Source organism: Canis lupus, chromosome 15 (assembly GCF_011100685.1).
Source record: "Canis lupus familiaris isolate Mischka breed German Shepherd chromosome 15, alternate assembly UU_Cfam_GSD_1.0, whole genome shotgun sequence".
Classification (NCBI taxonomy): domain Eukaryota; kingdom Metazoa; phylum Chordata; class Mammalia; order Carnivora; family Canidae; genus Canis; species Canis lupus.
In genome coordinates, this window is record NC_049236.1 from 13,020,818 (window position 1) to 13,048,106 (window position 27,289).

The 27,289-nt window shown below is 56.8% G+C and overlaps 1 protein-coding gene and 2 long non-coding RNA genes across 3 annotated transcripts in view; 2 read left to right on the plus strand and 1 right to left on the minus strand.

Moving 5' to 3' along the window:
- TRABD2B (TraB domain containing 2B) overlaps nucleotides 1-27,289 on the plus strand; it is a 210,679-nt gene that overhangs the window by 157,438 nt on the left and 25,952 nt on the right. The window contains exons 3-4 of the mRNA XM_038558110.1: nucleotides 15,202-15,348; nucleotides 21,072-21,246. Coding sequence (XP_038414038.1) covers nucleotides 15,202-15,348; nucleotides 21,072-21,246 — 322 coding nt within the window. The remainder of the gene's footprint in view (nucleotides 1-15,201; nucleotides 15,349-21,071; nucleotides 21,247-27,289) is intronic.
- On the minus strand, nucleotides 12,010-26,859 carry LOC119868377. The gene is made up of 3 exons (XR_005370248.1): nucleotides 25,740-26,859; nucleotides 24,808-25,409; nucleotides 12,010-13,937 (listed from the first exon to the last, which is right to left on the minus strand). It is a non-coding gene; the product is annotated as an uncharacterized LOC119868377 (long non-coding RNA).
- LOC119868381 lies at nucleotides 19,600-21,054 on the plus strand. The gene is made up of 3 exons (XR_005370249.1): nucleotides 19,600-19,878; nucleotides 20,475-20,591; nucleotides 20,689-21,054. It is a non-coding gene; the product is annotated as an uncharacterized LOC119868381 (long non-coding RNA).

The window sequence follows — 27,289 nt, forward strand, 5'->3', positions numbered from 1 at the left end:
TTGTGGGGGAACCTGATCCCCTTCAAAGGGGGGCCGGGGAGCGGGGGGAAGCCTCCCAGGCTTGCTGACCTCCCAGGCCTGCTCCCGGGCCCGGACCCCCAGGGCCAGCGGCGGGCTGCTCGGGCCTGGGTGCAGCGTGCGGGGAGGGGGGCCGGGGCGCCCCTGGTGCTCTGTGAAGGGACCGGTCCTCACCTCCGGCGCGGAGGCCAGTCTCAGGAGCAGCTCAGCGGCACCCGTGGCAGAGGAAGCTTCCAGGAGGCAGACATTAGGGCTCTGTTAGGAAGGCCCTCTCCACAGGCCACATTCGTGCCCTGAGATGGCGCGGGCCTGCGGTGGCAGAGGAGTTCCCGGCCACTAACCAGCAACGCCCTCTCTCTGTACCTGTGGCTTGTCCCCCACAGAGATGTGGCACCTGGAGTGGGGTGGGCTTGGAACAGAAATCCTGGGGCTGGGGACGCCTGGGTGGCTCCGCGGTTGAGCGTCTGCCTTCTGCTCAGGGTGTGATCCCGGGGTCCTGGGATTGAGTCCCACAATGGCCTCCTGTGGGGAGCCTGCTCCTCCCTCTGCCTATGTCTCTTCTCTCTGTGTCTCTCATGAATAAATAAATAAAATCTTTAAAAAAAAAAAAAAGAAAAGAAAAAGAAATCCTGGGGCTGAAGCCTCCAGACTGCACCACTTATGAGGCTGCACCTCATCCTGAGGCTCAGGTACACGTTTGGGCTTTTGTCCAGCTCTGGCTCCACGTCTGGGTTCCCCAAGCTCCCTCCATCCTATTTTGAAAAGGCATTCTCGCTGGCTTTGAACAGTTTCTCCTAATTTGGGAACCAGGGGGAAGGAAGACGTGGCCTCTGGATGCTGCTCCTGGAGAGCTGGCTGCCCAAGGACTGCTTCCAAGAGCTGGCACCCCAGCCTCCCTGTCCCTCCTTCCCTTCTGTGGGGAACTGACAGTGGCAAGTTCTGGAGTAGGTACTAGGGATGTAGACACACCTGCTTCATTGTGTCTACACAGCAGTAGTAGTCTACACAGCTGAAGACCGTTTGGTATGTGACTAAAATGACCAAACTATCTTGATTCCTCTAGTGCTCACTTGCTGTGTGACCTCAGACAAGTCACTTAGCCACTCTGTGCTCCTTCACCTCATCTATAAAGTGGGATAAAAATTATAAGTACTTCACAGGGGTGTTGGGGGCTTCAAAGAAATAATATTTGAGAAGAGTTTTGGGCAGGGTGTGGCGCAGAACAAATGATCCGTCGGTGATAGTTAAAACTCCTGTTGGGACAAGCAGACGTCAAACAAATGGTCATATACATAGATACATGAAGACTGACTATTATGGACCAGTATGTGCAAAGGCCCTGCGGTGGGAAAGTGATAGCATGTTCCCACTCTGTGAAGGCCACATGGACAACGCAAAGCGAGGAGGTCAGGGAGTGAGAGGACTCCCGGGAGCAGGCAGGACCCCTGTAGGCAGAGCCGAGTGGGACCTGCTCGAAGGAGTCAATCATTGTCCCTACAGCAGAGCAGAGCCATGAAGGACATAAGCCTAGGAGTGCCGTTCTCATTTAAGGTGGGTTTTTTTTTAAGCTCACACATACACACACCATCCCTTGTCCCTGGTTGGCCCAGAACCAATAGGCCCCGTGTCGGGTCAGCGGTGCTCAAGGCAGAGTCTGGAGGATGTCCCTGTGCAGCAAATAGAAATAGTCGTGAAGTGGGGAGGCAGAGACATACACCTAGCGGGGCCGGGTCTAAGCCTGGGCCGTGGAGAAGGATCGATGGGACTGTGTGGCACCAGGGAAGGGGAACCGCGGTGGCGCTGATGGCAGTCTTCCCGGGGCTGCTGCCCAGCTCCGCACCCAGGGAGATCTTTGTGACGTGTGCAGATGGCAGTCTGGGGTCCGGCGTCCTCATGGTGTGGGCCAGCACGGGGTGGGCTACGCCGCTCCCGAATCCACGTGTCATCTGTCGTCTCTCCATCGTCTACATATCTATTTTTATCCCCATCGGCCACGCTCTCCTCACACCCATGTGCACACACTCACTCTTCCACAACTCCTGCTCACGTAGAGTCTCTGACACCCCAAGGCAGAAAGCAGCTCTGGCCTGCTCTGCAGAGTCCAGGAATCCCCCGGAAGGTTGCAGGTGGGGAGCTAAGAGGCGGGAGAAGCCCTCCCTCTGCCCCTCACCCAGCACCTGTGGGGTCCTTCTCTGTTCCCACGGGCCTGCCCCGGCTGCTCCGAGGGGCACAGAGTGAAGCCTTGGGTAACCCTGAGCACTTCCCGTCAGCGGAGTAAGCAGCTCCTTGCTCCTCCAGAATGTGTCGGACTTTTCTGTATTCTTTTCCCAAGACCCAAGGCTCAGGTTTCAGTTTCGAATTCTTTTGCCTCGGGTCTAAAAACATTTTTCTTTTCTGCGGTGGGGGAAAGAGGGGACAAGGGGGCAGAGGAGACCCGAGCTGCCCAAGTGAAACAGTCGGATGGCTGGCTCCGGCCATAGTCTGCATCCCCTTCTTGCCGGGTGGCCCTGGGCGCCCTGTGGCCCTCTCTGGGCCTCAGCATCCTCTCCACAGGGTGAGGACCCCCTGCAGGATCGAAGAACCCTCCCTCGCCTGCCCTCAACTTTCCCTTCCTGCTGCCAGGAAGTGGCGCCTGTGACTTTAAACAGGTGAAAAGCGGGAGCCGTTGGGACTGCATCTTAGTTTCGTCTACAAGGCCAGTTCTGTGCGGCTGTCTCCTTTGATGTGCTCTAGCAAGAGGGTCCATCCCTGGCTCTGAAGGCCACGGCCCCTTGCCAGCCTCACGCCGTCTTCTTTCTTTCTCGCCATTCTTAGCTGCCCCTCCTCTGCCCAGCTGCTCCCCTGAGTGGGGCTCCAGGCTTCCTCAAGTGGAGGAGGGCTGTTGGGGAAGGCCAGTGCCCAAAATTCAGAGCAAGGGAAAAGGGGCAGTGGTAGGTGAAGAAAGAGGCTCAGAGCCCTGAGCCGGAGGGTTCTGGAACATCTAAACCAGTAAAGAACTAGAATTCTATAGCCTGCATTTCCTTCCTCTGGGCATCCCCCGGCCCCAGGTCCAGGTGGGACTCCTCACCTGTCCTCCTCACCTGTCCAGGCCCACAGAGGGTCGACTGCCTCCGTCTGCAGTCCCTGCCTCTCCTACCTTCTCCACGAAACAGCCAGAGCCTAGCTTCCCAGTGGAAGGCCAGCCTGGCCCGTCCCTGTTTCGTCACTTTGGTGGCGTCCCGCCTGGCTGAGCTCCAGATTCCTCCCTGCACCTGCTCCCTCCCGCCCTGTGCCGCCCTGTGCCCCTGGCAGCCGCACCCCGCGCTCTGCCCTCCACCCCCATCATCCATGCTTCTCCTCCGGGCCTCTGCATGGACATTGACAGCACCCGGAAGCCCTTTTTATTTCTCTTCTACATGACAAGGGTCTGCGCCCACAGACACCACTGCGGATCCGGATCAGATTGCCTCCCCTGAATCCCGGATGCAGGCCTCCCCGGCAGGATGAGTCCCTCCTGCTGCCCTGGGTTTATCCCAATGCCCAGTTTTCACAGGGTGTGTTAGCATCTTGTTGCAGGGCTTCCTGGGGCCCCTCCTTGCTTGCTCCTCCCCACCCCTGACCTTGAGGGCCTTGAGGATAGAATCAGTGCCCAACACGGAGCCTGCACTGACCCATATCGGACACTGGGGAGTGAATGAGAATCCAGGCCACACGTGCTGGCTCCTGCCCCTCCTCAGAGCTGCCCTGCTGCTGCTTAGGGAACAGAAGTTTCTGAAAATGCCCTAAGGAAGCACAGTAATGTTTATGAGGTTTTTAGGCGGCTAGCTCACTAGCCAGGGGGGACAGATCTTATTTATTCTCCCCACTTGGCAGATGCGTAAACTGAGGCTCAGAGCGAGGAGGGCCTGTCCCCCGTTCTCGTAGCGGCCCCCCACCAGACAAGCCAGAAAGGAGCTTCATGCAGCCTGCACCTAGCAGGCCCCACATTTGAACCTGGGCCAGAGCCCTGCCCTTCCCGCTGCTCCCACCCTCGGTCTCTGAAGCTGTTGGTAGCCTGCGGCGTAGCCGACACAGGATTTCACTGGTCAGCGCTGAGCGCCCCCAGGGCCAGCCCTCGGCCCCGGGCCCACCCGAGGGCCTGCTCTCGCGCCATCCTCCCTGGCGGCTGCCCGGGCCCCCGAGCGGAGGTGCCCACGCTGCTGGAGGGCCTGCGAGACTGCCCCCTCCTCCCTGCACATTGGTAATTGCCGTGTGGTCAGGCCAGAAGGAATTAGACAAGCCCTCGAGGAATTTCATACTGATTTTGCAAATGAAAATGGAGACTTGCCTTTTGAAGTCCAGGCAGCTGTGTCAGCAGGCAGGTCTGAGACAGCAGGGAAAAGCAAGCTCCGGCTTCCAGCCCGTGGATCGGCCACTTCACAGGCCTCGTGGTGGTGGTGGCCACCGTGGCCACCGCTGACCGCCCGCCCGCCCGGCACACCATTGTCCCCGGTGGGTGTCGTGTGCTCCTCGGCGGTCCCCACCCCTGTCGGCTGCCGGGCCGCGTCTGAAGATCCAGCGGGGAAGGGCCGAGTCCGCCAGCTGGGTGGAGCGCGGAGCCCGCGGCCTGAGGTGGAAGGCCCTCCACCCTGGACCCTCTGCGGGCTCAGCTCCTGACACATCTTTAAGGACACCGAGCGCTTCTGGGCCGCCTGACCTTGAACACGTTTCCCTCCCCACCCCACCCGTCCTGCACAGCCCAGCCTGAAGCTGATCCTTCACCCATGCCCAGGCTGTGTCAGAAACCCTCTGAGGCCCCAAAGGCCCCAGTCTTTCCCTTTGATCATGAATTTACCACTTGGCTTTATAATTATCTGTTTCTCTGTCCATCTCCTCCAACACCTTGACGCTCCTCAGAGCTTTATGCGTGAGAATAGGTTGGCCTAGGTGACTCTGTGGGTCTTTCTGATACATTTTGCTCTCTTTTTCCTCCACGTGCAGTATGCCTTCGACTTAGGACATCAGAGGGGGTGACTGGGGACCAAAAAAGATTCATGGCAGAAAACTGACACTGGGGAGGGAGACTTCAGCGCCTCACGCCTGGCCGAGCTGAGGCCCTGGTCCGCATGGACCTGACAGCAGGGACACATGGATGTCACTTCCTTTTCTGAGCTTGGTTTCCCCGTCAGTGAAATGGGATCACTAATGGTGGCCTCACACGGCTCTTGCAGAGAAGAAATGAGCTTCCGTATGCAAAGTGCCTAGAATCATAGACTGTTGTTGAAATCCTGTGGTGGGGGTCGGGTAGCACTGTTCTGAAACGCTATGCTCACAGAACACGACTTCCAGAGCTGCAGGCTCACACTCTCGTGTTTCAGAGGGGGACCCTGTGACCCGGAGAGTGGGTCCCACGATTGATCTGGGTCAGAGCTGGCACCCCCAGAATCTGGGTCTCTGGTCTGCCTCAGGCCCACCTGCACCTAAAACCCAAAGCCAGGGGACCCCTTTGCCCTCCAGTGGAACAGACCCCCTATCAGCTCCCTTCCTGGAGACCCAAGCATCCGGGCCTGCCTTTCCCCCATACCCAGCCCGGTATCAGCCTCCCTACCCAGCAGAATGCTAATCTCCTCATGTGGGTGGCTCCGGATTTATGAGCATTTCCTGGCATGACTTGAAGGACAGAAGAGGAACGCAGGGATCTTGAAGGGTGGTCTTTGGGTGGAGAAACTAGGCGTTCAGAGAAAAGAAGGAAAGAAAGCAAGGGTGAGTCAGCCTCCGCTGCCCGCCCCGGGAGGCAGAGGGCTCGGCCGGCCCACGCCGCAGTGCCGAGGGCGGATGTGGCTGGGACCTGCTGGAGGCCAAGTCCCCTTTCTTCTCCTCGGGTCACGGGATTTGGGATGGGGATGGTGAGGGGAAGGGCCGAGTGGGCTCCGTTGCTCCCCCTTCAGGAGGACGGCAGAGCTGCCTTCAGCTTCCCTCCTGGCTTCCCCCCAGCCCCCCCAGCACTCCCCCGCTCAGGCTGCAGGCCTTCCCAGCTCACTCCCCGGAGCCAAGGCCGCCAAAGCCCACAGACCTTCTGGATGTGCCCCCCTGCCCACGCCGCCTACTCTGACTCTGTCCTGCAAACCGCCTTCCTCTCCAGAGGGACCCTCTCTTCGCCCCACGCTGAGCCCAGGGCCCATGGGACATCACCTGCCTCCCTCATCCTGACGTCAGTGGGAAGGGCTGGCAGGAGAGGTAGGCGGGAGGGGAAGAGAGTTGGGATAGTTCGCCCCTGCCCGCCCCTCCTCCCTGCCGCCCTGATGGCCCAGGCCATGAAGGGGTAGCCGTGCTGTCCTCCAACATCCAGGCCTCTCACCCCTCCTTTGCCTTTAAGACCCAGGGGCAGGAAGCCTTCCACCTGCTTCTCTCCAGTGCTCCCCAGCCCCTGTCTGCACCTCTGTCTATGTTCCCATCAGTTACCCTTGCAGTTGCACTTACCTCACCAAAGCTCACATGGTTGACCATGCGCCATCTTGTTTTCTGTTTGGTCCTGAGCTCAGCTACCTGTTCCCCCTGGCTCACTCCTCTCCAGCCACACTGGCCTCCTGCCTGCCTCTCACACCCAGCAGGCCTGCCTCTGCCTCAGGGCCTTTACACGTGCTGCCTCTGCCCCACACCAGTCTCCTCTCGGTGTCCACGGGACCACCTCCCTCAGCTCCTTCTCCGTCAGATCTCTTCTTCAACCTCACTTCTCTTTGTGCCTTTACTGGACATCATCCCAAAAATGTCAACCCCCAGTGCCCCCCACACACACTTCTTATATTCCTTGCCTCGTTTTCTCCTTAGCTACTGTCACTCTCTAACATGGATGTTTTGCTGGTTTTGGTTTTGCTCATTGTCCCTCCTCCCTGTGAGAGCCCTGTTGGGGCAGGGATCTTTACTTGTGTTCACGGCTGTACGTCTGGCCCAGAACAGCATCTGATACAGAACTTCTCCACACATGCTCCCTCAATGAATGTGTGAGTTGGTCCTTTACAAGAGTGGGTAAGCCAAGGCCCAGGGAAGGAAAGTGATTTACCGGGGTCTCCATAGTACAGACTCAGACGGAGCCTGCACCTCTGGTCCTACCTGCCAGCCCAGAGCCAGGCCCTGGCTCCAGGAAGCCCCGTGTTTATTTGGATGCCGGCTTCTCAGTAGCCCAGTGTCCGGAGACAGGATTCTGTGCGGGCGGCCCAGGGGACTCAGAACACTGAGCAGGAAGCAGGGACGTCGTCGGCTCTGGTGCTGTCGATGGGGCCGGGAGCATAACACAAATAAACCTCAGCAGACCCCGCTGGGCTCTAACCTTTGAGGAAATCTTCCCCAGGCTGGAGAAACCTTCCCATGAGGCGGAGCTCCCCTCCACCCCAACCCGGCGGGCATGGGGGGCTCGGCTACCCCAGCTCTGTGCCCTGGGGGGTAGCCGTCAAGGCAGGGAGCTGCTCCACGGGGGGTTTCGGGACAGGGGGTTCCGGGCTGGCTAACTCACTCAGCTTTCTATTCATCCTCCAAGTATTTCTGAAGCACTTACTGGGGGTCAGGCACTGCGCTCTCTGCTGGAGAAACAGCCGCGACCAAGTCAGACGATGGGCCTGCCCTTGGCGCGTCACCCCGGAGCACGCAGACCCAGCATGGAACAGTCATGAAGCTGGGGTAGCATAAGCGTCCAAGAAGCGCTGGTTCCCCCAAGGAACCTGGCCGGCCCCTGGCCCAGGGATGTCCCATGTCCTGAGGAAGGAGCCCAGGCAGCCGAGTGAGAGGCGGGCGGGAACTAATAGGTGAAAAGGTGGTTTCAGGCAGTGCAGGAGCAAGGGGGACGGTCCCGAGGCCGGGAAGAATGTGGCACGAAAGAGACTTGCACAGGCCAGGGCAGAGAGCCATAGTGCAGGAAGGCCTCCCCCGGCGGGCTACCTTGGCAAGCGTGACCTCTCTCCTCTGCTCATGTCAGCTCTGACCAGGCCTGTGGCTATGGTTCTAGCATCCCTCCTTCCCAGCTGACCACTCAGACGTGGGGCCTCCCACACAGTCCCTGTTTGTCTCCTTATGTCTGTTCTTCCTGCCAACGACTGGGTGGAGATAGCCTGGCAGGTCAGGCCCAGGGGTCGCAGAAACACCCCAGTACCTGTCAGCTGGACCTGAATTGGAATGCCAGTTCCAGCTCATCAACTCAAGACCCTGCGCAGATGACTTCACCGTCCTCAAGGCCTATTTCCTCATATGTCACATGAAAGAACAATCCATTCTCTGGAAGAATTATGGTAGAGGACAGTTTCTCAATATCCCTACAATGGCCCATGGAGCCTGGCATACTAACCAATACTGACCTCATCTCCCATCTCTGTCCTCCTTGTTTACTCAGCTCCTGCCACCCTGGCCTCTGCTGCTCCTCATGTACGCACAGGGCCTTTGCACCTGCCACCCCCCCTTACCTCATCACTCCCTGCCCCCTTTCCTGCTTTATTTTCTCTCTGTAATACATACTGTATTTGTTAGGGTTTTCCAGAGAAACAGAATCAATAGGATGGATGGATGGATGGAAGGATGGATGGATTTTTTTTTTTTAAGGAATTAGCTTACACATGGTGAAGGCTGGCAAGTCCAAGTCTGCAGGGTAGGCTCAGGCTGGAGACCCAGGGAAGAACTGATGCTACAGTTTCAGCCTAAAGACAATGTGCCACCAGAATTCTCTTTGAGAAAGGAAGTTGGTCTTTTTCTACGAAGGCCTCAACTTACTGGATGAGGCCACCCTCAACTAGTTATTCTGGAGCATAATCTGCTTTACTCAAAGTCTGCTGATTTAAATGTCAATCGCCTCTAAAAAGTGTCTTCACAGGAACATCTAGAATAATGGTTGACCAAATCTCTGGGTAGCTTGGCCTAGCCAAGTGGACAAATGAAATCAGCCATCATAAGTGCATCCCTTGTTAACTTGGCACCCACAAGTATCTCCTTAAACCATTCTTCATCTCCAAATAAAGACAATAACAAGTTCATACTTCCACCCAACGTGATACAATGATCCTGCGCGCGACCAGAATATGTCAGCGCCTTCCCCAGATGAGGCAAAGCCTTTGGGTAACGTGTACTCTTCTCCTTGATATACCACAGTTTGAATGCTATGATGTAGCGTTAATAATACTTAAATGCTATGACATAAAGTCAGTTTGTCTTATGCTACATACCTGGGGAGAAAAAAGAAAGAGGAGAGTGAAGAAAACATTTTATACACACACAAATATTCTTAAACTAAGGGAGAAATACTCTTGACAACGAGTCTTCTGTTTCTGCCTGCCCGTCATGTGCTCACGGCTGCTGTTTAGAACTACCTTCCTCTCCTTCCACTATCACTACTGTAATCCCTTTATCTTTTGCAAGCACCTCGGCTGGTTGCGGGTCCCACCTGGTGGGATGACCCACAGCTTCATTCCTGAAGGATCTGGGCTACTAGTAGTCCTGCCTGGATTGAGTTGTTGTGGTTTTCCATTGACGTTGGCTAATCACCGGGCGTGGTGATCTGAGGAGGCACCCTGAGGGATCTCGTGTGCTGCAGACGTCCTGTGCTCCCCCTCCCTGTGGGGCAGCAGTCCATTTTCCCTGCCCATCAGGACCAGTCATGCCAGCTAGCACAGTGACTCCCTTCTTTACCTGTTGACTCAGAGGCATGAGGAGCTCTAAGTGGCCGGAGGCCGTCTTAATCCCCTCTTCAATGGAATCATTGTTGTGTGTGTTTAACATGCTAGATACCAATGCTTCACTAATCATTTGTTTATCCTCTGCCCCCAGCACGTAAGCTCCATGAGAGCAGGATCTGGGTCTGTTCTGTCCCTAACCAAACTGCCAGCATCTAGAACAGTGCCTGGCACATGGCAGGTACTCAGTAAGCAGGGCTGAGTGGGTTGGGGCCCTTGCTGTGATTTCCCTGTGTTTCGGGTGGGTGAGAAGGGCTCATCATCCACCTCAGAACCCCAGCCCGAGAGCCAGGCATGGCCCACGGAGCCCTGGGTTGCAGCATGTTCTCTGACAGAGGGGTCCTGCTGCCTCTCCTCACTGACAGTGCTGGGCCAGCAAGTGAGCACAAGGCCTTGGTGTTCACCACCCCAGCCCATTCAGGACTGTTTACTAGACTAATCTGGAACAATAAACCTGCCCCCACCCTCCTGGCGCCTGCCTCACTCCATCCTCAGCCTGCTTTGAAGCTGTGTTTAAATTCTGGGCCTACACTCAGCAGACACCGCGGGCCAGCTCCTGGCGGGCAAGCGCTGGCAAGGGGGGCTGCGCCGGGAGGCTCAGGTCCTCCTGGTGGCTGGGCCTCCTCACGTGGTTATCCAGGGGGAACAAGGGGACTCTAGCCTCCACCCAGCGTTTGTTATTCCATGTCAAAGCTTTATCATAAACATTATCCCAGAGTGGGCCACGGAGGCTCTGGGCGAGGAGGGTTTGTTATTCTAAAGTGGCCGGGAGCAGAAGACGTGAAGGCCCGGGAGTCTGTGACCAGCGCCAGGCTTGGGAATTCAGGGTTGAGTAAGGGGGAGGCAGAAATCAGGGCGAGGCTCTTCTGTGCCTGTGCACGGGGCCTCAGAGGCCCCACTTACCACCCTCTACCGTCATGGTCAGTTGGGATGTCTGCCTCTGAGATGAGCCCCCACAGAGGTGGAAACTAAGCCCAATTAATCCACCGACCCCAGATCTCTGCAGACGTAACAAGCAGCGTACTGACGTGGGCAATGGGGCCCTTGGGAGGTCAGAGAATCAACAGAAAGTAAATGTTTGTTGATTGAATGAATAAGTGTAGCTTCCCTATATCTGTTGGAAGCACCAAGAGTGCTTATGAAGAAGCACATATTATTTTGAAGTTCCAGTCATGGGAACCTGGTCTGGAGCCAGACAGACATCCTTCCAAAGCCCAGCTCTGCCCTTTACAAGCCATGTGGCCTTGGGCACTCTCTGCTTTTTTGGTTTCCCATCTATGAATCAGGACACCACCTCTGCTGGCCTTCTCCCAGGGAGAGCAGAGGGAGGCCCCAGTGGGCAGTGGGCAGTTAGGAGGATGGGCTCCAGGGCTGGCCTGCCCAAGCCCAAGCGTGCGTCCCATCCCTGTCCAGCGGTGTCACCTTTGGTGAGTTGCTTACTGTCTCTTTGCTGTAGGGTTGGGTTTTCTAAATCTATAAATTGAAGCTAATACTAGACTTACCTCAGAGTTGCTGTAAAGATTAAATAACATGAGCTTAGAAGATGCCTGACATAGAGTAAGTGCTCAAAAAACATGACAACCCTATAATGAACCGCTGAGGACCTCTTTATGAGTTCCAAAGGATGGCTAGGAGGTGAGAGCTGTAGGGAAAGGGCATGTGACTCGGAGTCCACAGTCTGCCTTCCAGAACGGTTCCCGAAAAATCTGTTTTGCTCCAGCAGTGACCCATGAACAGAGAGGCAGGCTTCCTGCCCTTACCAAGCTTTTGGTCTATACAGGCAGGGAACAGGGAATCACTTGAGATGGACACTTAACGGGATAAGTGCCAAGACCAGGGGTGGGAGGCATAGACCTCACCCAGGGGTCACGAGAGTCCAGAATGATAGGCGTGGGTTTCCACCCACGCCCCACCACACTGCCTGTGCCACACTGGGAATGCCTCTTAAATGATCTGGTCTCAGTTTTCTATATGCAACACGCTAATAATAAATACTCTGTGGCTATTTCTGGCTGTATCATAAGGCTCCAGAGGAAAGACGTGTGTGGGATGAACCTGGGCTGTGCCAGTGAATATCCAGACATCCAGCCCCAATCTGTAGCTCCACAAAGGGTGCTGGGCTGGGCGTCAGACTTGGCTTTGAGTCTGCTCTGCCCCCAGCTTTGCTGCGTGGGCCTGGATGAGTTCTCTCTTGCCCACTTTGGGCTTCTGTCTCCTGTCTCTTTTACATGATGGGGGCACAGGATGAGATCAGTGGTTCTCAGACTGGGCTCCAGGAGACCCATGGGTTCCACAAAGGAGGCTTGGGGTCTCTGCTGCAGGTCTTCTCCCATCAGTCACAAAAAGTTCCACTTTTTTTTTTTTTTTTAATCTGCTCCACATATGGAGTTCTAAGTCCTTTGGAAAACAGTAACAGTAAAAAAGGATTCTGTGGCCAAGAAACATTAAAAAGAAAAAAAAAAAAAACACTGGACCAGATGACCTACAGGGGTCCTTCCAGGTCCAATCTGGGAAAGTTCAAGTCTTATTATTGACCAAGCATTCTCTGACTACACGCCAGGGCCGTTCCTAGCACCCTACAGATTGTAACCCAACTCCTGGGAACACCTCCTAGCTCCACGAAAGCCACATGACTGCAGAAGTGACTCTGTGTGTCTAGAAAGGCCCAGGGGAGCCATTTCCCCTCCAGTGGGGTCTTCTGGGCACTTGAACAGATGACCTCACCAAGGCCAGGTGGTGCTGACACTGAAGAGCAGCAGGTGTATGCAGTGGCAGGGTGTGGTCACAGGAAACCTGTGCATCCCGGCCCCCGCCCCCAGGAGAAGTGGAGCACCCCAGCTTGACGTGGATGCTTTCATGCGAGGCGTGTTCTGTGTGGGAGGAAGTGCCTGTTGCCTTAGTGATGTGCACACCAACGGGCCACAGCCTACTGTGATTCATCCCAGCCACCAAGCTGCCATTGACACCCTGCACCAGGTGGTCATGGATTGAATTTCAGGGTGCTCGCCAGAGCTAGGAGAAGGCTCAGAGGTGGGGTCTGACCTATCTCCAGCCAGCTCATTACAGGGTGCAGCCTGGGCTGCTGCACCCCAGCCCTATCCAGCTCTCTGCCTACCAGAAACAAAAGTGTGGGGAGGATGGGCAGAGGGGACCTCCCAAGGGCCCCGTTGCCCACCTCAGTACGCCCCTTATTACCTGAGCTTTTCTGTTCAGATCGTGTGTTCTGGAATCATGTGGCTGATGCCACTGGTGGAAACTTATGCCACGTGGAAGCAGCATGCCCCAAATGCAGAGTGCCAAAGTTCTGGGGTCTAGTCTGAGGGGCTTAATGAGGAGCCTTGAAACCTGAAGTGACTGACCACAGCAGGTGGCACTAAGGTGCTAGGGAAAGGATAGAGTGCCTCCTCTCTTCCCTGTGCAGAGAGCTGCAGATAAAAAATGAGTGAGATGCCAGTCTGATCTTCAAGAAGCTCAGAGCCTAACGGAAGAGCCAGGCGGCTAAATAGCAGGCACAATGTCATGTTCACACGGGGCGGACAAAAGCATGGCGGGTCACTCGTCCATCACCTCAGCTGTGCTGGGCAGCACCAGCACTGAGCATGTGCTCAGGTATCTGAACCCGGTGGCAGGGGGCCCCCGCTGGGCTCAGCTGTCCTGACTCACATAGTCTGGGATTCCACTGCTGGCTGGACTGGGATGGCCTTGGTGGGACAACTGAGGCAATTCGGCTCTGCCCACTCCTGGTGGGCTAGCACAGGCTGCTGTCAGGGCCCCAGAGGTACAAGAGGCAGCAGCAGCCCTGGCCTCTGTGCTTGTGCGTCATGGTTACTTATACCCAGAGTCAGAATGAGAGGGAGCCAGAGTTCCACGGCCAAGGGCATGGATACGTGGACAGGTTAAAGTTTGGAGCCACTACTAGGTCAGTCTGCCACACAAGGAGACTGTGGGGGACCCCAGGGAGAGGCCTGACTCAGCCCCCAGGTGCTCAGAGAAGCTGCTTCCCAGAGAAGACATTTGAGCAGAGCCTGGAAGGCCAAGTCTGAATTTGCAAGTGGAGCGCAGAGGCGGGAGGTTCTCGTGCACAGAGAACACCGTAGAAGCAGCCCAGAGACGGAAGAGTGCTGAGTAGTTGGGTATTTGGAGGCACGGAGGGCTGGGTAGGAAGTGAGGTCATCACCACAGCAGGGGCCAGGTCACCGCCTTGCAGGCTCTACTGAACAGCTAGGCCTTTATTTGGAGGGCAGGAGGCACCTGGGAAAGTTTTGAGGGGGTAAAAAAAAAGAAGGAAGGAAGACGATCAGATTTGTGCTTTCGAAAGGTGACTGTGGCAGATGACTATGGGACGGGGCAAGTGGGACAGGTTGCACTGGGCCCAGTGGGAGATGCTCAGGACTGAACTGGCGGTGAGAGGCCCGCCCGGGACTGTGGTCCAAGATGGCAAACAGATGATGACGTGCAAACAGCACGAGCAAGGCCTGAGGACTGGCACGCTGGTGGCCAGGCGATGACAAGGACAGGTGGCTTGAGACTGCCTCCGACCTTCTGCCCAGACCCGCAGCAGCCTTTCCTGCACCTGTGCTGAAGAATCGACATCATGGTCAGACTCCTCCCATTGGTCGGCCAGAGGGGTCTGGGATAGTTCCAGCCCCAGGTGTGCAGAATTGAACAAGTCCCTTCCTCTCAGGAGCCTCAGTTTCCCCATCTAAAATGGGACATTTGGGATCATCTCTCAGGGCCCTCATACCTGGGGCAGGCCGTGTTCCATTAGAGCGGTGGTCCTCATTCCAGAAGCAATCAGACCACTAACATTGTTCCCAGGGAGCCTGTTAAAAGTACACATCCTGGGCTCCCCCTCGGAGATTCCGGTCCCGGGCGTGGGGACAGGGCATCTGATACTGTGTCCGGTGCTCTACGTGATCCCCATGCCAGGCAGGCTTGGAGAGGGTGCAGCTGTGTTCCCAGGGCCCCGCAGAGCGGCCCAGAGTGGAGGAGCTTGAGGGAACGTGCCAGGCGCCAGCATGGGGATGGTTCAGAGAGGCCTGGCTCCTCAGGCCTCGCCTGGGGGTGAGGGGGACCCTGCGAAAAGTGGTCTTGGTGGGGGCCTTGACATCTAAGTGGTTCTCTGTTTTGTTCGTTTGTCTTGCTTTGTTTGCCATGCTCCTGATTACAGAATTAGTCTGTGCTCACTCGAGAGCTTCCCTAGCACAGGAATAAGACAAATTTAGTCAAAAGACCAACTCACCCATCATTCCAAAACCCAGACACAGCTAGGTTCTCATTTTGCCACATTATGAGATCGGATGTGGAGGCCTGCGTGGGCAAAGGGCTGCAGATGAGAACAGAGGCCAGCGGAGGCTTTCGGGCTGCACCACTCAGGCCTAGGCCCCACGCACCGTCTCCGTTTCAGGGTCCGCTGCCCCAAAGTGCAGAGTGAGGCCAGCCGGGCCTGGAGGTGTCAGGGCCCTCGGCTGATCTAGAATCACAGCCCTCGTTCCTCGCTCTTTCCTCTGCGCAGGTGCTGTTTGCCCTGAACCAGACCCTGCTGCAGCACGAGAGCGTGCGGGCGGGGAGCCTGCAGGCGCCCTACACCACGGAGGACCTCATCAAGCACTACAACTGTGGGGATCTCAACGCTGTCATCTTCAACCACGACACAGCCCAGGTGAGACTCCCCTCCTCCCACCCAGAGAGCCTTTAGGTCCCCAGCTCCACAGGCCCGGCCCGTATGAACCCACATGGCATTTATTAGACACCTACGATGTTGTGCCAGGTGCAGGCAATCTTCTCTCCGCAGGTATTCCATTTTACAGTCGGGGAAACTGAGGCTCAAAGACACAAAGAGACTTGTGCAAGCCCACACCACTTAATTGTTGAGTTCCCAAGTTATCCAGAGCAGCACTTGAGTCTGGCGTGTGTGGGCTTAAGGAGCTTAGCCTTGTAAGAGCAGGGAGGCCTCTGATTCAGGTCAGCCTCTGGGGAAATTAGAGGCCTTGAGGAGACGCTCGTGGTTAGAGCTTGGGCTGGAGTCCAGCTGAAGGTGTTCTGCCTTGAGTCAAGCCACCCACAGGTGGGGCAGAGAGTGAGGAGCACCCCGAAGAGCTGAGCATGACTCTGCCAGGCATCCACCTCGCCCTCTGCTGACCATGTCCTGGCCCAGGTGCCCTGCCGCGTGCACCTTGCTCTGCTGACCTGTGCCACCTGTAGCCTCCCCCACGCCATTCACACGTTGATGCCGCTGTGCCTCTGTTCAGGCTCCTCCCTCCTCTTTTCCTCCTGCTTGGCCATGGCCCATTGTTACTTCCTCCGAGAAGCCCCCCCAGATACCCTGGATGGAGTTAGATGCTCCCCCCAGGCCTCTCCAGGTCCCTGTGCCTTCCGTCATGATGCTTGGTTAACCACTTATTTAAGAAGCAGTTGAGATAGAATAGATCACTTCCTTGCTCAGGACAGTTCAGTGGCTCCCCACGTTTCTCAGGGTAAAAGCCAGTCTATGTAATGACCTGTGTGGGCCCTGGGTGTTCCCCCACCCCCAGCCCCATGTCCTCTGCCCTCCCCTCACATGCACCACTCGAGGGTGTGGGCCTCCGAGCTGTTCCATGGGCCTCCTGGGGGTGCTTCACTTTTGCCCTTTCCCAGGTATCAGCAGGGCTCACCCCCATCTTAACCCAGACACCGTCATCCAAGGGAGGTGGGCCCCAACTCTCTGATGGAGAATTGCAGCCTGGCCCCTGCTCCCACACCCTCAACTTCTTTATTAGGCTCTGCTTCCCTGCTGAGGTCTCTATCATCTTCTCACATACTTTCGTATTTTGATTCATCGATAAGTGATTATTTATTGTTTGTCCTCCCCACTAGAGCATAAGCTCCCTAGGGACAGGGATTTGGTCTGTTTTATTCATCTGTAATCTGACTGGCTGGGCCAGTGCCTGGCTCAGAGCAGGACTCGGTAAATAGGTGCTGAAGGAATGAATGAAACTGTTGGTAAATACCAGGCACAGTGCTGTGAGAAGGGATCTGGGGCCGTGAGGGGCAAGGCAGCCGGAGAAAGCGGCCCTTGTGGGGCTCCCAGTCTCCTAGGAGAGAACGGGACATTCCCCAAGCAAAGGCACCCAAGTGTGACCTTTGCTCCGAGAGAGAGTACGGGGTGCAGCTGGGGCCTGTGGCAGGAGCAAGAGTTTATATGGACTTGGGACAAAAAGGAAGGATGCCTGCAAGGTGAGAGGTCAGGGAAGAACCCCACTTGGCCACGGACAGGAGGAGGAGGCATGTTCCAGCAGAGGCAAGAGGGAACAGGGGAGGAGGTGGGTTTGGGCTGGAGGTGTAACCGGGGACCAGGCTGAGCGTGCATGCTGCCCTGTACACCCTGCACCTTTCTCTGTCCTGCTGCCCTGCTGCTCCCTCCTGCTGGGACAGAGGGAGGATCAGGGAACGGCTATCCAGGATGCCATGTGGGTGTGCTCCATGCTCCATGCAGTGTAGACAGTGAAGGAAGGATCTGGAGACCCTGCAGAGGAGGCCCAGGACTCTGAGAGCTCTGACTCTGATGTACCTGTCTGAGAGCTCTGGGCCAGAGCCCCGCCCTGTGTCATTCGCCGGGGGAGAGGCTGGTGAGCTCTGTGGCCGAGGGGACCCGGTCAACACTCAGGGTAGCCTGGGCATGAAGTAACCGGGCTGGGGGCAGGAGTGTGCAGGACAGGGCCCTGCCGGGGCCGGGGCTGACACTGAGCTGAGAGGCGGAGGAATGGGATGACCTCAGCAGATAGCAAGCTCAGGTTTCCTTTGAGCCTGATTTGCCCCTGGCAGGTGAACTGCACTGGGTCCCCTGGCGGTGTCCAGACTTGAAGCAGGACAAAGGTACAGGTGCAGGGTCCAGGATGGGGGCAGGGGCTGGGTGCACCTCAGCCACGATCTCTCTTGCCTCCCCACCCCTCCATCTCACCTTCAGAAATGGCTCGTGCCCCAGCCTTCCAAAGCTCCCAGGTCCCTTGCACCATCAATGGCCCATCATCAGCAGGGACCCGAAGGCCGCTTCCCCAGGAGGCCCTGTCTGAGCCCTCAGCCTGTGTTAGGTGTACAGTAGCCATATACTTGCCATCCATACCCAGACACTTTGGAGAGTGAAAGGTCAAATATAATTAGGGGTCAGAATAAGTAACAGGCATGGGGCAGTCTAGCCTAGCCATGAAACTGGACCGTCCTGAACAAAGCAGACACATGGTTGTCTGTCAGGGGCCAGGCTCCAAGCTCCCACATCCCTCTCAAAGCACGGATCCCACAGTGCTCGGACTCCTCTCTGGGCTGTGAGCCTCATCCAGGGCAGCAGACCCAGGCTGAGGGTGCTCTGTGACCCCTGGCCTGACACGGGCCTAGCTAGACCCATGGAAGTTCATGGAAAGTGGCTTTGGGTGGATGGGCCAAAGAGCAGGGGTGAGACCATCGAGGTCAATGACATCAGTAGACCGGAGCACTTGACCACCAGGCCTGACCCTGTCCTGGTTGTGTGCCCGGGGAGCCTACACTGCAGTCACTCCCCACCCCCCGCCCTGCCCTATCTCATCACACCACCTCCAGCTCACGGCTCTAGCACCCCAGGGACCTGACATGTCCTTTATGGTACATCCTGCACTTAAAACTTGTCGCAGGAGATTTAAGGCTCCTGACAAGTCTAATGACATCACTAATTTGTTTCCATCCCAGCCTGGGCCCAAACCCAAGTTCCATCCTTGGCATGGAGCCAGGGCCCGTCAGCCTGAAACGTGCAGAGAATGGCCACCAGCTGCCGGGCAGCCCCGGAAACCCTGGTGGCTAGCCTAACTCCGTCGTGGCTTTGACATCGACCTTTCTGGTTCTTGTCCTCGTTAAATGTCTTTAGCTCCCTAAGGAACAAATGGAGATTTGTCTTTCCACAAATGCACATTCATGGTCAAGAATCAGAGGAGGAAGAGCCTCTGCCGGGACACTTGGTGGGAGGGAAGGAAAGCAGGATGCTTCCTTCATGGCTCTCTGATGATTCTGAAGGCTTCTACTTGTTGGACCTGCCTCTACCCTCTGCCCAAGGCCACCCTTCACTGTAGCCTCTGCCATCGTGGGGGAAAGGTGACGAAGCCCGCTCCGTCCCCCAGGCGAGGTGTAGAAAGCTGCCGTGTAGTCAAGACCTTCTTTGTGCTGTGTGCTGTGCTAATAAGCACTTTCCAAAACTGACTGTATTTAATTCCTACAACAACATATATTACTCCCATGTCACCAATTTGGACACGGAGTCTCAGACAGCACAAGGAACTTGCTAGTTACAGACAGGCAACCCAACTGGTAACTGGGAAAGGAGGGACCCCGTCCCAGGTTACGCTGGCTGTCTGACTCCAGAACCCGCGTCCATAACCACCGACTGCCTCTCAGCTCATTCCCTCACGCACTTGTTCACCGATTGAATAAATGTCTATTTCTCGGTACACCATCATCCACATTCTCTCCCCTGCCTGAGGCCTGAGGAACAGAGAGGACCACATTTCTAGAAATAACCCTCTAAGCCACAACTCTTCCCCCATTCAGGAGCCTCTCCTGGAGCTGCATCAAGCCCAAATGTGGCCTGCTTTGTCGGGGCTGCCAATCATCCCTCCCCGTCACTGGTGGAAGCTCTATTCCTCCATTATCTGTTTACCAAACAAACCCCAACTTTGATTGGGCACCAATCTCTGATTGGGCACTGGCAGGGCTGCTGCACACAGCCACTCGGGTTGTGCACTGAACAAGTTTAGGTTTCATCAGTCATATCATTGCCTTGTCATCCCAGAACAGTGAATCAGGAGTTTGTGGTGGAAAAGCCCCTCCCCTCCCACTCTGGGGAGCACCCTGGTGCCTGGCCAGTAGATATCAGAGACAGATGTCCCAACAGATATCAGAGACAGATGTCCTGGCCCCGTCCAAATCCTTGAAGGTTCAGCCTCTGCTGACGTCTCCATTTTCCTCAGAAAGAGTGTTGACAACTTGTCAGTGGCTCTAAAAGCCATGTGGCTGGGTCACATGACCCTTGGGAGCTAAGCCCTGCAGGACCTTGTCTCTTGCCAGATGCTCCACCTAGCTAGCCCATCCGTCAGAGAGGCCTCCCGTTCTGTGCATTGGCCTGAGTTGACAGAGAGAGAGATGGAAGAAGAGACTCCAGATGCAAGACATCCTGTGGACAAGAGCTCGGAAGGTGGAATGACAGTGAGGGGTTGCGGGAAATAGAGAGTATGTTCTGACTCATGCCTCAGTCTCCCCCGTGGCCCCGTGGCTTCTTCTCAGGCCCCATCCACCATTGGAGGCCAGGGTGCCAGAACCACTGGGCCAGACATCCAGGCCAGGAAGACAAAATGTTGGGAATGGAAGAGCCCAGGAGGAGGCAGTGCAGTGGGGAAGGACAACACGACTTTATGTTCGTGGTTCCAGAAGCCTTGCTGGGCAGCTGCCCTGTGTGGGGCCCGGGGGCCAGGAAGGGCAAGAGCTCTGTCCCTGGACTCAGGGAGCTCTCTGCCTAATTCAGCAACGTGTCAGTGATGCTGCCCCCACACCCGCCCCCGGCCACAGAACTGGGCGTGGACAGTGGGCCTGGAGCTGAGAAATGGGGAAAGTTCTAGCCAGGTTGTAGACTCAACCATCATAACGGGAGGCGGCCGTGGGCCCGGAGCTGCAGTGTTTAAGGAGGGATGGAAGGGTTCCCCTGGGAGCCAAGGGCCTGGGGAGGGGAGGTGGTGGCTGCCGGGGCTCCGGCACTGGGGGACTAGCCTGTGACCTCTCCTGTCATCTCTGTAGGGTGCCCTGGGCGTAGCTCTCACATAATCCCCGTCTCACACACGAGGAAACTAGAGCCCAGGAAAGTTAAGTAACTTGGCCGAAGTCGCAGAGCGTCAGAACCGGGCCTGAGTCCAGGTGGGCCTGCCCCTGTCACCTGCGGCCTTTCTGCCCCGCCAGGCAGCTCCGCTGACCCTCCACACCCGCTTGCTGACCCGAATTCCTTGCACTCCAGGCTGGCGGCTGACGGGAGGACAGCGAAGGAGCTGAGAGCCGTCCTGCCTTGCGGACCCTGGCGTCGGGAAGCTGAGAGTCCACAGGGCAGAGACGCGGGAGCCGTACGTGCGAGGCGGCAGCCGGGCTCTCCTCCCCGCGCTGCTACCTCAGTGGCTGTGTGACCTTGCTCAGTCTCTGGATCTTTCCACTCTTGCTTTCTTCATCTGTAAAACTGGAATGACCACACTCCTCTCAAAGCGTTTTTGGAATTGATGAAAAACCCAGACCAAACGTGTAGCCCGCCGCAGGGGCACTTAGGCTCCGCTGCCGGGGCGCGTTTGCGTAAAGCCCCGGCCACCCTGGCCCGGCAGCACTGAGGGCGCCTCTGTCTTGCCTTTGCAGCTGCCCAGCTTCATCAACACCACCCTCCCGCCGCACGAGCAGGTGACGGCCCAGGAGATCGACAGCTACTTCCGCCACGAGCTCATCTACAAGAGGAACGAGCGGATGGGGAAGAGGGTCATGGCGCTTCTGCAGGAGAACGAGGACAAGATCTGCTTCTTCGCCTTCGGAGCAGGTTTGGGCCGGCGTGGGGAAGGGCCTGCTTGCAGAATCCTGGGGGGCTGGGAGGTTCGTAGACCCTGTCCTGGTCTGTCCTTCATGCAGGAGGAGGCGCAGGCCGGACGGAGCAGGGCAAGCCACGCGGCCCACTCCGCGGTTTCCAGCCAAGGCTTCTGCCGCATTAGGCCCCGCGGGCCGGAGGAGGGGCCGAGCCAGGGCCGGGCGCCTTCGGGAGCCCCTCACGCCCCAGGAGGCCGTGCGGAGGGCTCAGACGGGAGCCGGGGCCCCTGGCAGCCCAGCCTCGAGCCCACCCGGTGGAGCCGGGCCACGCCTGCGAGCTCCGATGCCCCACACCCCGACCTGTGGCCCGGCCCGGCCCGCTCGGGCCGCGTGACCTTGCCCGGTACATGCGAGGGCTCAGGCCCCTCTTCCGTGCGTGGGCGGTGATAGCAATGATCATCTGACGAATTGAAAACCGCTATCTGGGGAAGCGTTAGATTAGCGGCAACATTTCAATTACCTAATGGTAGGGACTCAGGCTGGGGCTCCCTCACCGTCATCGTCAGCACCCTGAGTCACTACAAGCTTGATCACCCCGCCGCGGGCCATGAGCCTGGTGCTTCTCCTCTGGCTTCTTTGTGCAAAGGGAAGCGCGATGTCCAGGTGCAAGGCTTGTTGGCCCTCCGGTCTCTTCCTCCCTCTCCTCCCTCACTCCTTCCTTTCCCTGTGCTGTCTCCCGTGATGACAGCGATGTCTACCATGGGACCAGGGGATCGCATTTGCCTCCTCTGTCGGTCAGCTTTGGCTGCAGAGCCACAGCATAGAAATGGATCTCTTGCTCACGTGGGCGCCATCCACCTCCTGCTGCCTGACAATGAAGGGAGAGGGGCCGTGCCTGGGGTGCTGGGGCTGAGCCCTCACGGCCGCTGCCTCTCCGCCCTCCCTCCCCTGCCTGCCCACTCAGGCCGCGCGTCTCTGTAGCCCAGGACCGTGCTAATTCTGCAGTGGGCATGTCCACTGAGTGAGGCCTGCCTCCCCCGCTCTGCATTCAACCTCATACACTTTCGAGGGGAGAGCCAGAGCCTGTGCCTGTCTTCCCTCCTGGGGGGCCCTCAGCACAGGAGAGGCTCGTGGGACAGCCTCTGTGAAGCCACATCTGCAGCTGGACCAGAAGACTCCCAGATTGTGTGAGAGCACTGCCATGGCCTCCTGTCCCCTCTGGCAGCCTCAGTTTCCTCATCTGAACAGAAGGATTCAGAAAGCACTTGGGCCATTAGTGATTCCAGCAGCTATTTAAACAGTTTTCAGAGAAGAGAGGGGTTCCCGTATGGGTGTCCGGAGAAGCCAGCAGGAGCAGGACCTTGGCTGATGGAGAGGGCAAGGCTACTCTCCAGGTGCAGGACACATCCTGGGGACAAGGCGTGAGTTAGGACAGCTTTGTGGATGGTGAGGAGAGTAAGTGCTCCCCAACACACCCGGTCAGCATCCAGCTGCCTCCCTCCATGGGCATCTGGGCAGTGCTCCTGCTCCGAATGGCCCCTCACTGACTATAAAAAGGGAGGCATTCTGAGCCAAGCCAGCCGCCAGGCTTCTCTCCAAGTGTAAGAGGGGCCCCTGGTGAACCTTGTCCTTGAGGGAGGCCAGCAAGAGATCCAGCATTGCACATGCCCCACCTGTCCCAGGGCCCGAGACCAGAGCCACCAGGGTCCGAGGCTAGCTCTTCCCTGCGGGTGAGGAAACAGGAGAGCCTGGAGATGAAAATCACAGCAGTGTGGGCTCTGGGCACCGGCCTGCTTCTCCTGAAACTCACATCCGTGGAGACACAAATGTCCACTCAGGGACCATGCCCACCTCCACTTTCTTCCCCATCTTTGAAATCCAGCTGGTCCCTGGCTGGTCCAGTTGACAGACCCCTGAAAAGGCTCATATCCATCTACTCTGTCCATCCCCAGGGCCACTGTCCCCATCCAAGCCTCCATCAGCCCCAGCCCAGCCTTCGTTGCCTGTAGGCTGCTCCCCACAACATAGCCGGTGACCCCTGCTGGCTCCGTCTCCCACCCCGCCTTGAGCTCTGGGAGGGCACATGCCACGTACTCACCCTGTGTCTCTAGTAGCATGTAATAGGTTTCAAGCTTGATGAGTGTATGAAAGAATGAATGAGTGGAAGGACGAACAAGTGAATGAATATGGACCAGATCCTCTCCTCCTGGTCTCAGCTGGGCCTGGTGCACAGGTCAGGGCAATGTGAGCCCTGCCTCGGCTCTCAGAGGCCTGCTGTCCAATAATAAGCCCAGATCCCTGCACAGATCTTGCCGGCAGCTGCCACTGGAGGCCCAGCCGCCCCAGAAACAATGGTTTACACTGCGCTGCACATCTACCCTCAACCTGAGAATTTCAAAGCTGGATGCAGCCTCCAAACTCAAGCCTGCCCACCTCTTCCAAGCCCGGGACACGCTGAGGTCCCTACAGGCCAAGATATGGGGGAAGCTCCTGGCAAGTCAGGGTCAGAGGCCAGACTGGAGCCCAGGCCCAGGAGCTCTGATCCAGGGGGTTCTGTCGTCAGGGAGCCAGCTTAGGTGTCGTCAGGGAGCCAGCTGTGCAGACGTGTGACAGCCACTGTATTGGCATGGGACACGTTCACACGGCCTGCAGCCAGAAAAGCCCACACCTGCCTCATGGCGTTCTTACGGCCATGTGGCTCCCACATCCCACATCCTATGCCCAGCCGAAGATTTACGTGCCCCGCCAGGATGAGCATCTTGGACAGCATGCAGCCTGCAGACAAGCTGCAGGTACTCCAGTCCTCTACACGCTCCTGTCTGGGAGTCCCATCAGTCCCATCCCCGGCACCCCTAGACCATCGGGCACTGACCCTTACTCCACATTCTCTGTCTGGTCCTCAAACAAGGCCCGGATCCCCCAAGGCTATGAGAAGCAGGGGAGGGCCTCTGCCCCTGGAAACAGGCCTACCCATCCCCCGGACGTGGCTGCTCGTGCAAAGGCCTCTCAGATCCAGGTTCATGGTGTCTCTAGGAAAAATGTCAGAAAACAGAAACGTGATGCTGAACCAGGCCCCTGCTGAGCTTCTGCTGTTCTCTGACAGACCAGCCTTAGAGGCCAGCCTCGGGCTCTGCGGCTCTGGAGAGCCTCCCCTGTCTGCCCTCCCCTCCCACAGTGCCCGTCCAGACCCTTCCCCAGCCCACCGCTGCTCCAGAATCCTTCCTGAATGCCCAGGGGCACAGACTGGGGTTTCCAGTGCTGATGGCAGTCGGCCACTCCTTCTCTGTTCTGCTCTATGGAGACATTTGGGACAAAGAGTAGGAGGTTTGGTGTCAGGATGCCTGGGTGTAAAGTGTGCCTCCACCACTGTCAGCTAAGAGACCCCGGGAAAGCCATTTCGCCTCCGAGGGCCTCAGTGTCTTCATCTGCAAAATGAAGATACCTGCCTCATCAGATTGTGCTCAATATGTTCATTATAGATCACAGGTTAAAATTCTCAGCCACGGTGGAGGGATCTTTATAAATAAAAACTCCTCCTGCAAGCCAGCCACCACTCCACGCGAATGGGGTATCTTACCTTGGATCCCCGCAATGACTCCATGAGGTGAGGTTTATGATACTCCCTTTGCAGATGGAAGCTTAAGTCCCAGAGAGGAAGAACGGCTTCCTCAAGGCCACGCAGGCGGACTTTCAACCTGAGCCCTGGTTTTAGGGTCCCAGTCCTCGCGGTTTCCTCCATGCATGGGGCCCTTGCTCTAGAATTCCAGAAATGGTCACAATTGTGGGAAGGGCATCTTTTTATCTGGCACATCCCACAGAAGAGTAGTGTCAGTGATGTCAGTGTCGGTGGTGTCAGTGATGTTTCTGTAGCAAGGCTCTATATGACCCCTATTGAAGGTTATTCAGTGGGTTCAGGGGCACCTGGGGTGTGAACATGGGTGATAGTTCTCAGCAGTCCTGGGTGACATCTAGGGACCCAGACGGAAGCCCTGCCACTCCAGGAGGTGGCTGCGGCCAGTGTGCAAACCCAGATGTTCTGGAGCGACCTAGACCACGGCCATGGAAAGGAGTGCACGCCCCGGGGGAGGGAAGGCCTGATTCTCCACTCTCAGGCTCAAGGACAAGCTGAGCCTGCCGGGCCCCCAGAGATCTTGTGCAGGTTCTTGGATTTCTGTTCCTCTGTAAGTAGCAGAAAAATAGGTATGAGATAATGAGTTTTTATTAGCTAAATGTCTTCAATTTACAAGCTCATCTAATATTCTGAAATTATCTCCTTTCTACCATGTTTGAAGTTAAACATCTTTTGCTTTAAAAACAAAACAAAACATGGTAATATAAAGCAAAGGGAGCTTTCAGAGGCCTTACTTGACCAAAGAAAAAGTTGGTAACTGTACTGTCCCCCCTGCCTACCCCCTTTTCTTACCATGGGACAGAACTGAGCATGCCTGAAATGTGATGGAAAGAATGCCATAGGAGGGGTGAGGCTGCTCAGCGGGGAAAAATACTCACCCAGGCTTCCAAGGAGGCAGGAAGAGTGGGGCCAGAGCTCAAGTAGAGGGTCTGGCCACGGGTAAAGGCCACCTCCTTACCTGCAATCGAAGCAGGAAGGAGGCCGGCAGACTGGTACTTGCTAGTGGGAAAGTCACCCGATGGCTCTCTAATCAGAGCTCCACTTTCTAGGGGGGGCGGAGGGGGAGTCATCTGCAGAGAATGAGGAAGCAAGTGGAGGAGGGTTCTCGGTTTAAAAAGAGAACATTGGCGTAAATGCAAGCGAGACCGGCCGTAAGAACTGGCATGGACAGGAAGTTAAACAGGTCTCTGGGCCGACTGCGATCGATGCGTGGTGGCTGCCTGGAGCCTGGTGGCATAGAGGATAATAAAGCCACATCCGGGCTCAGCACAGAAAAGGTCTTGATTGACTAGTGATGTCGGCCCTGGGCCCCGAGATCTGCTCCGACCGCTAGGAGCACAGACGCTGACCGGCAGCGAGGGCCCGCCAACCTGTGGGGGCTCCAGTCACAGCAACACCGAACGGCCAGGTTGTAAATGTGAATGCTGTGCCCCGGGCCTTCTCCTGATTTTGGCCAGCACCCCCTGCTCAGTGAGCATCCCACTGTGTGTGAGCTACCCCACGGCAGGGCCCACGCCTTCGCAGAATCGCCAACACCCAGGAGACGTTCTACAAAGACCAAATGGCCCAGAATCCGAATCAAGTTCATTAGGTGTAGTCACACGGTATCGCCTGGGCCCCGCAGAAGCGGGGAAGGAAGTCTGTGTCCCGGGCACTAAAAGAAAATTGTAATTTTGTCCCTAGCTCCGGGGAACTGGGCCTTCTTGAGATGTGTTTACTTGTCAGCTATCCCAGAATCTGGAATGGACTAAGTGATGTAGAAGTTGGCAGAGCTGGGCTGGAGATGCAAACCAGACCCGAAGGTGGACCACGTAATCACTAGGCCCCATTGCCCCATTCACTTCAAACGCTAGAGCCGATAGTTACCGTACTTTCCAGAACCCTGAAGTGCTACAATCTGAATATGGTTCTACCTTCTGACCTTCCAAAGCCCTTTGATCCTGTTGTTCTCGGGTGGGGTGGCGCTAACACCCCAGCAGCCTATCATCTGGGCTTCTCCCGTTCTAGTGTAGTTTGCTTCAGTCACCCTTAGATTCGTGGGAGGGTGTGGGAGCTAAGATCCCTCCCTGCGGGGCTGCTGCCACCTGCCCCACCAGGAACAGAGGTCCAGATGGGGAGTGGGATTCGAAGAGCCCTCAGGCGGGCTGTGTGGGCAGCAGAGAGAGGTGCCCCAACTGCCACCAAGTGCCCGCACATCCAGCTCACCCAGCATCACCCAGGGCCACAGGCTCACACTCAGAAGCACGCCGGGGGCCGGGACACAGGCCGATTGAGCTGAAGACCTCTGCTTGAGAGAAGGGCTAGAAGCCCAGCCTACCGACCACCGTAACATCTTTCATGTTAATAGCAGCGGCCACAGCTCCCTGCCAGTGGCATCTCCTGCCTGAAGGATGTCCATATGACCCTTGTGTCCTCGAGTCCTCTTGGA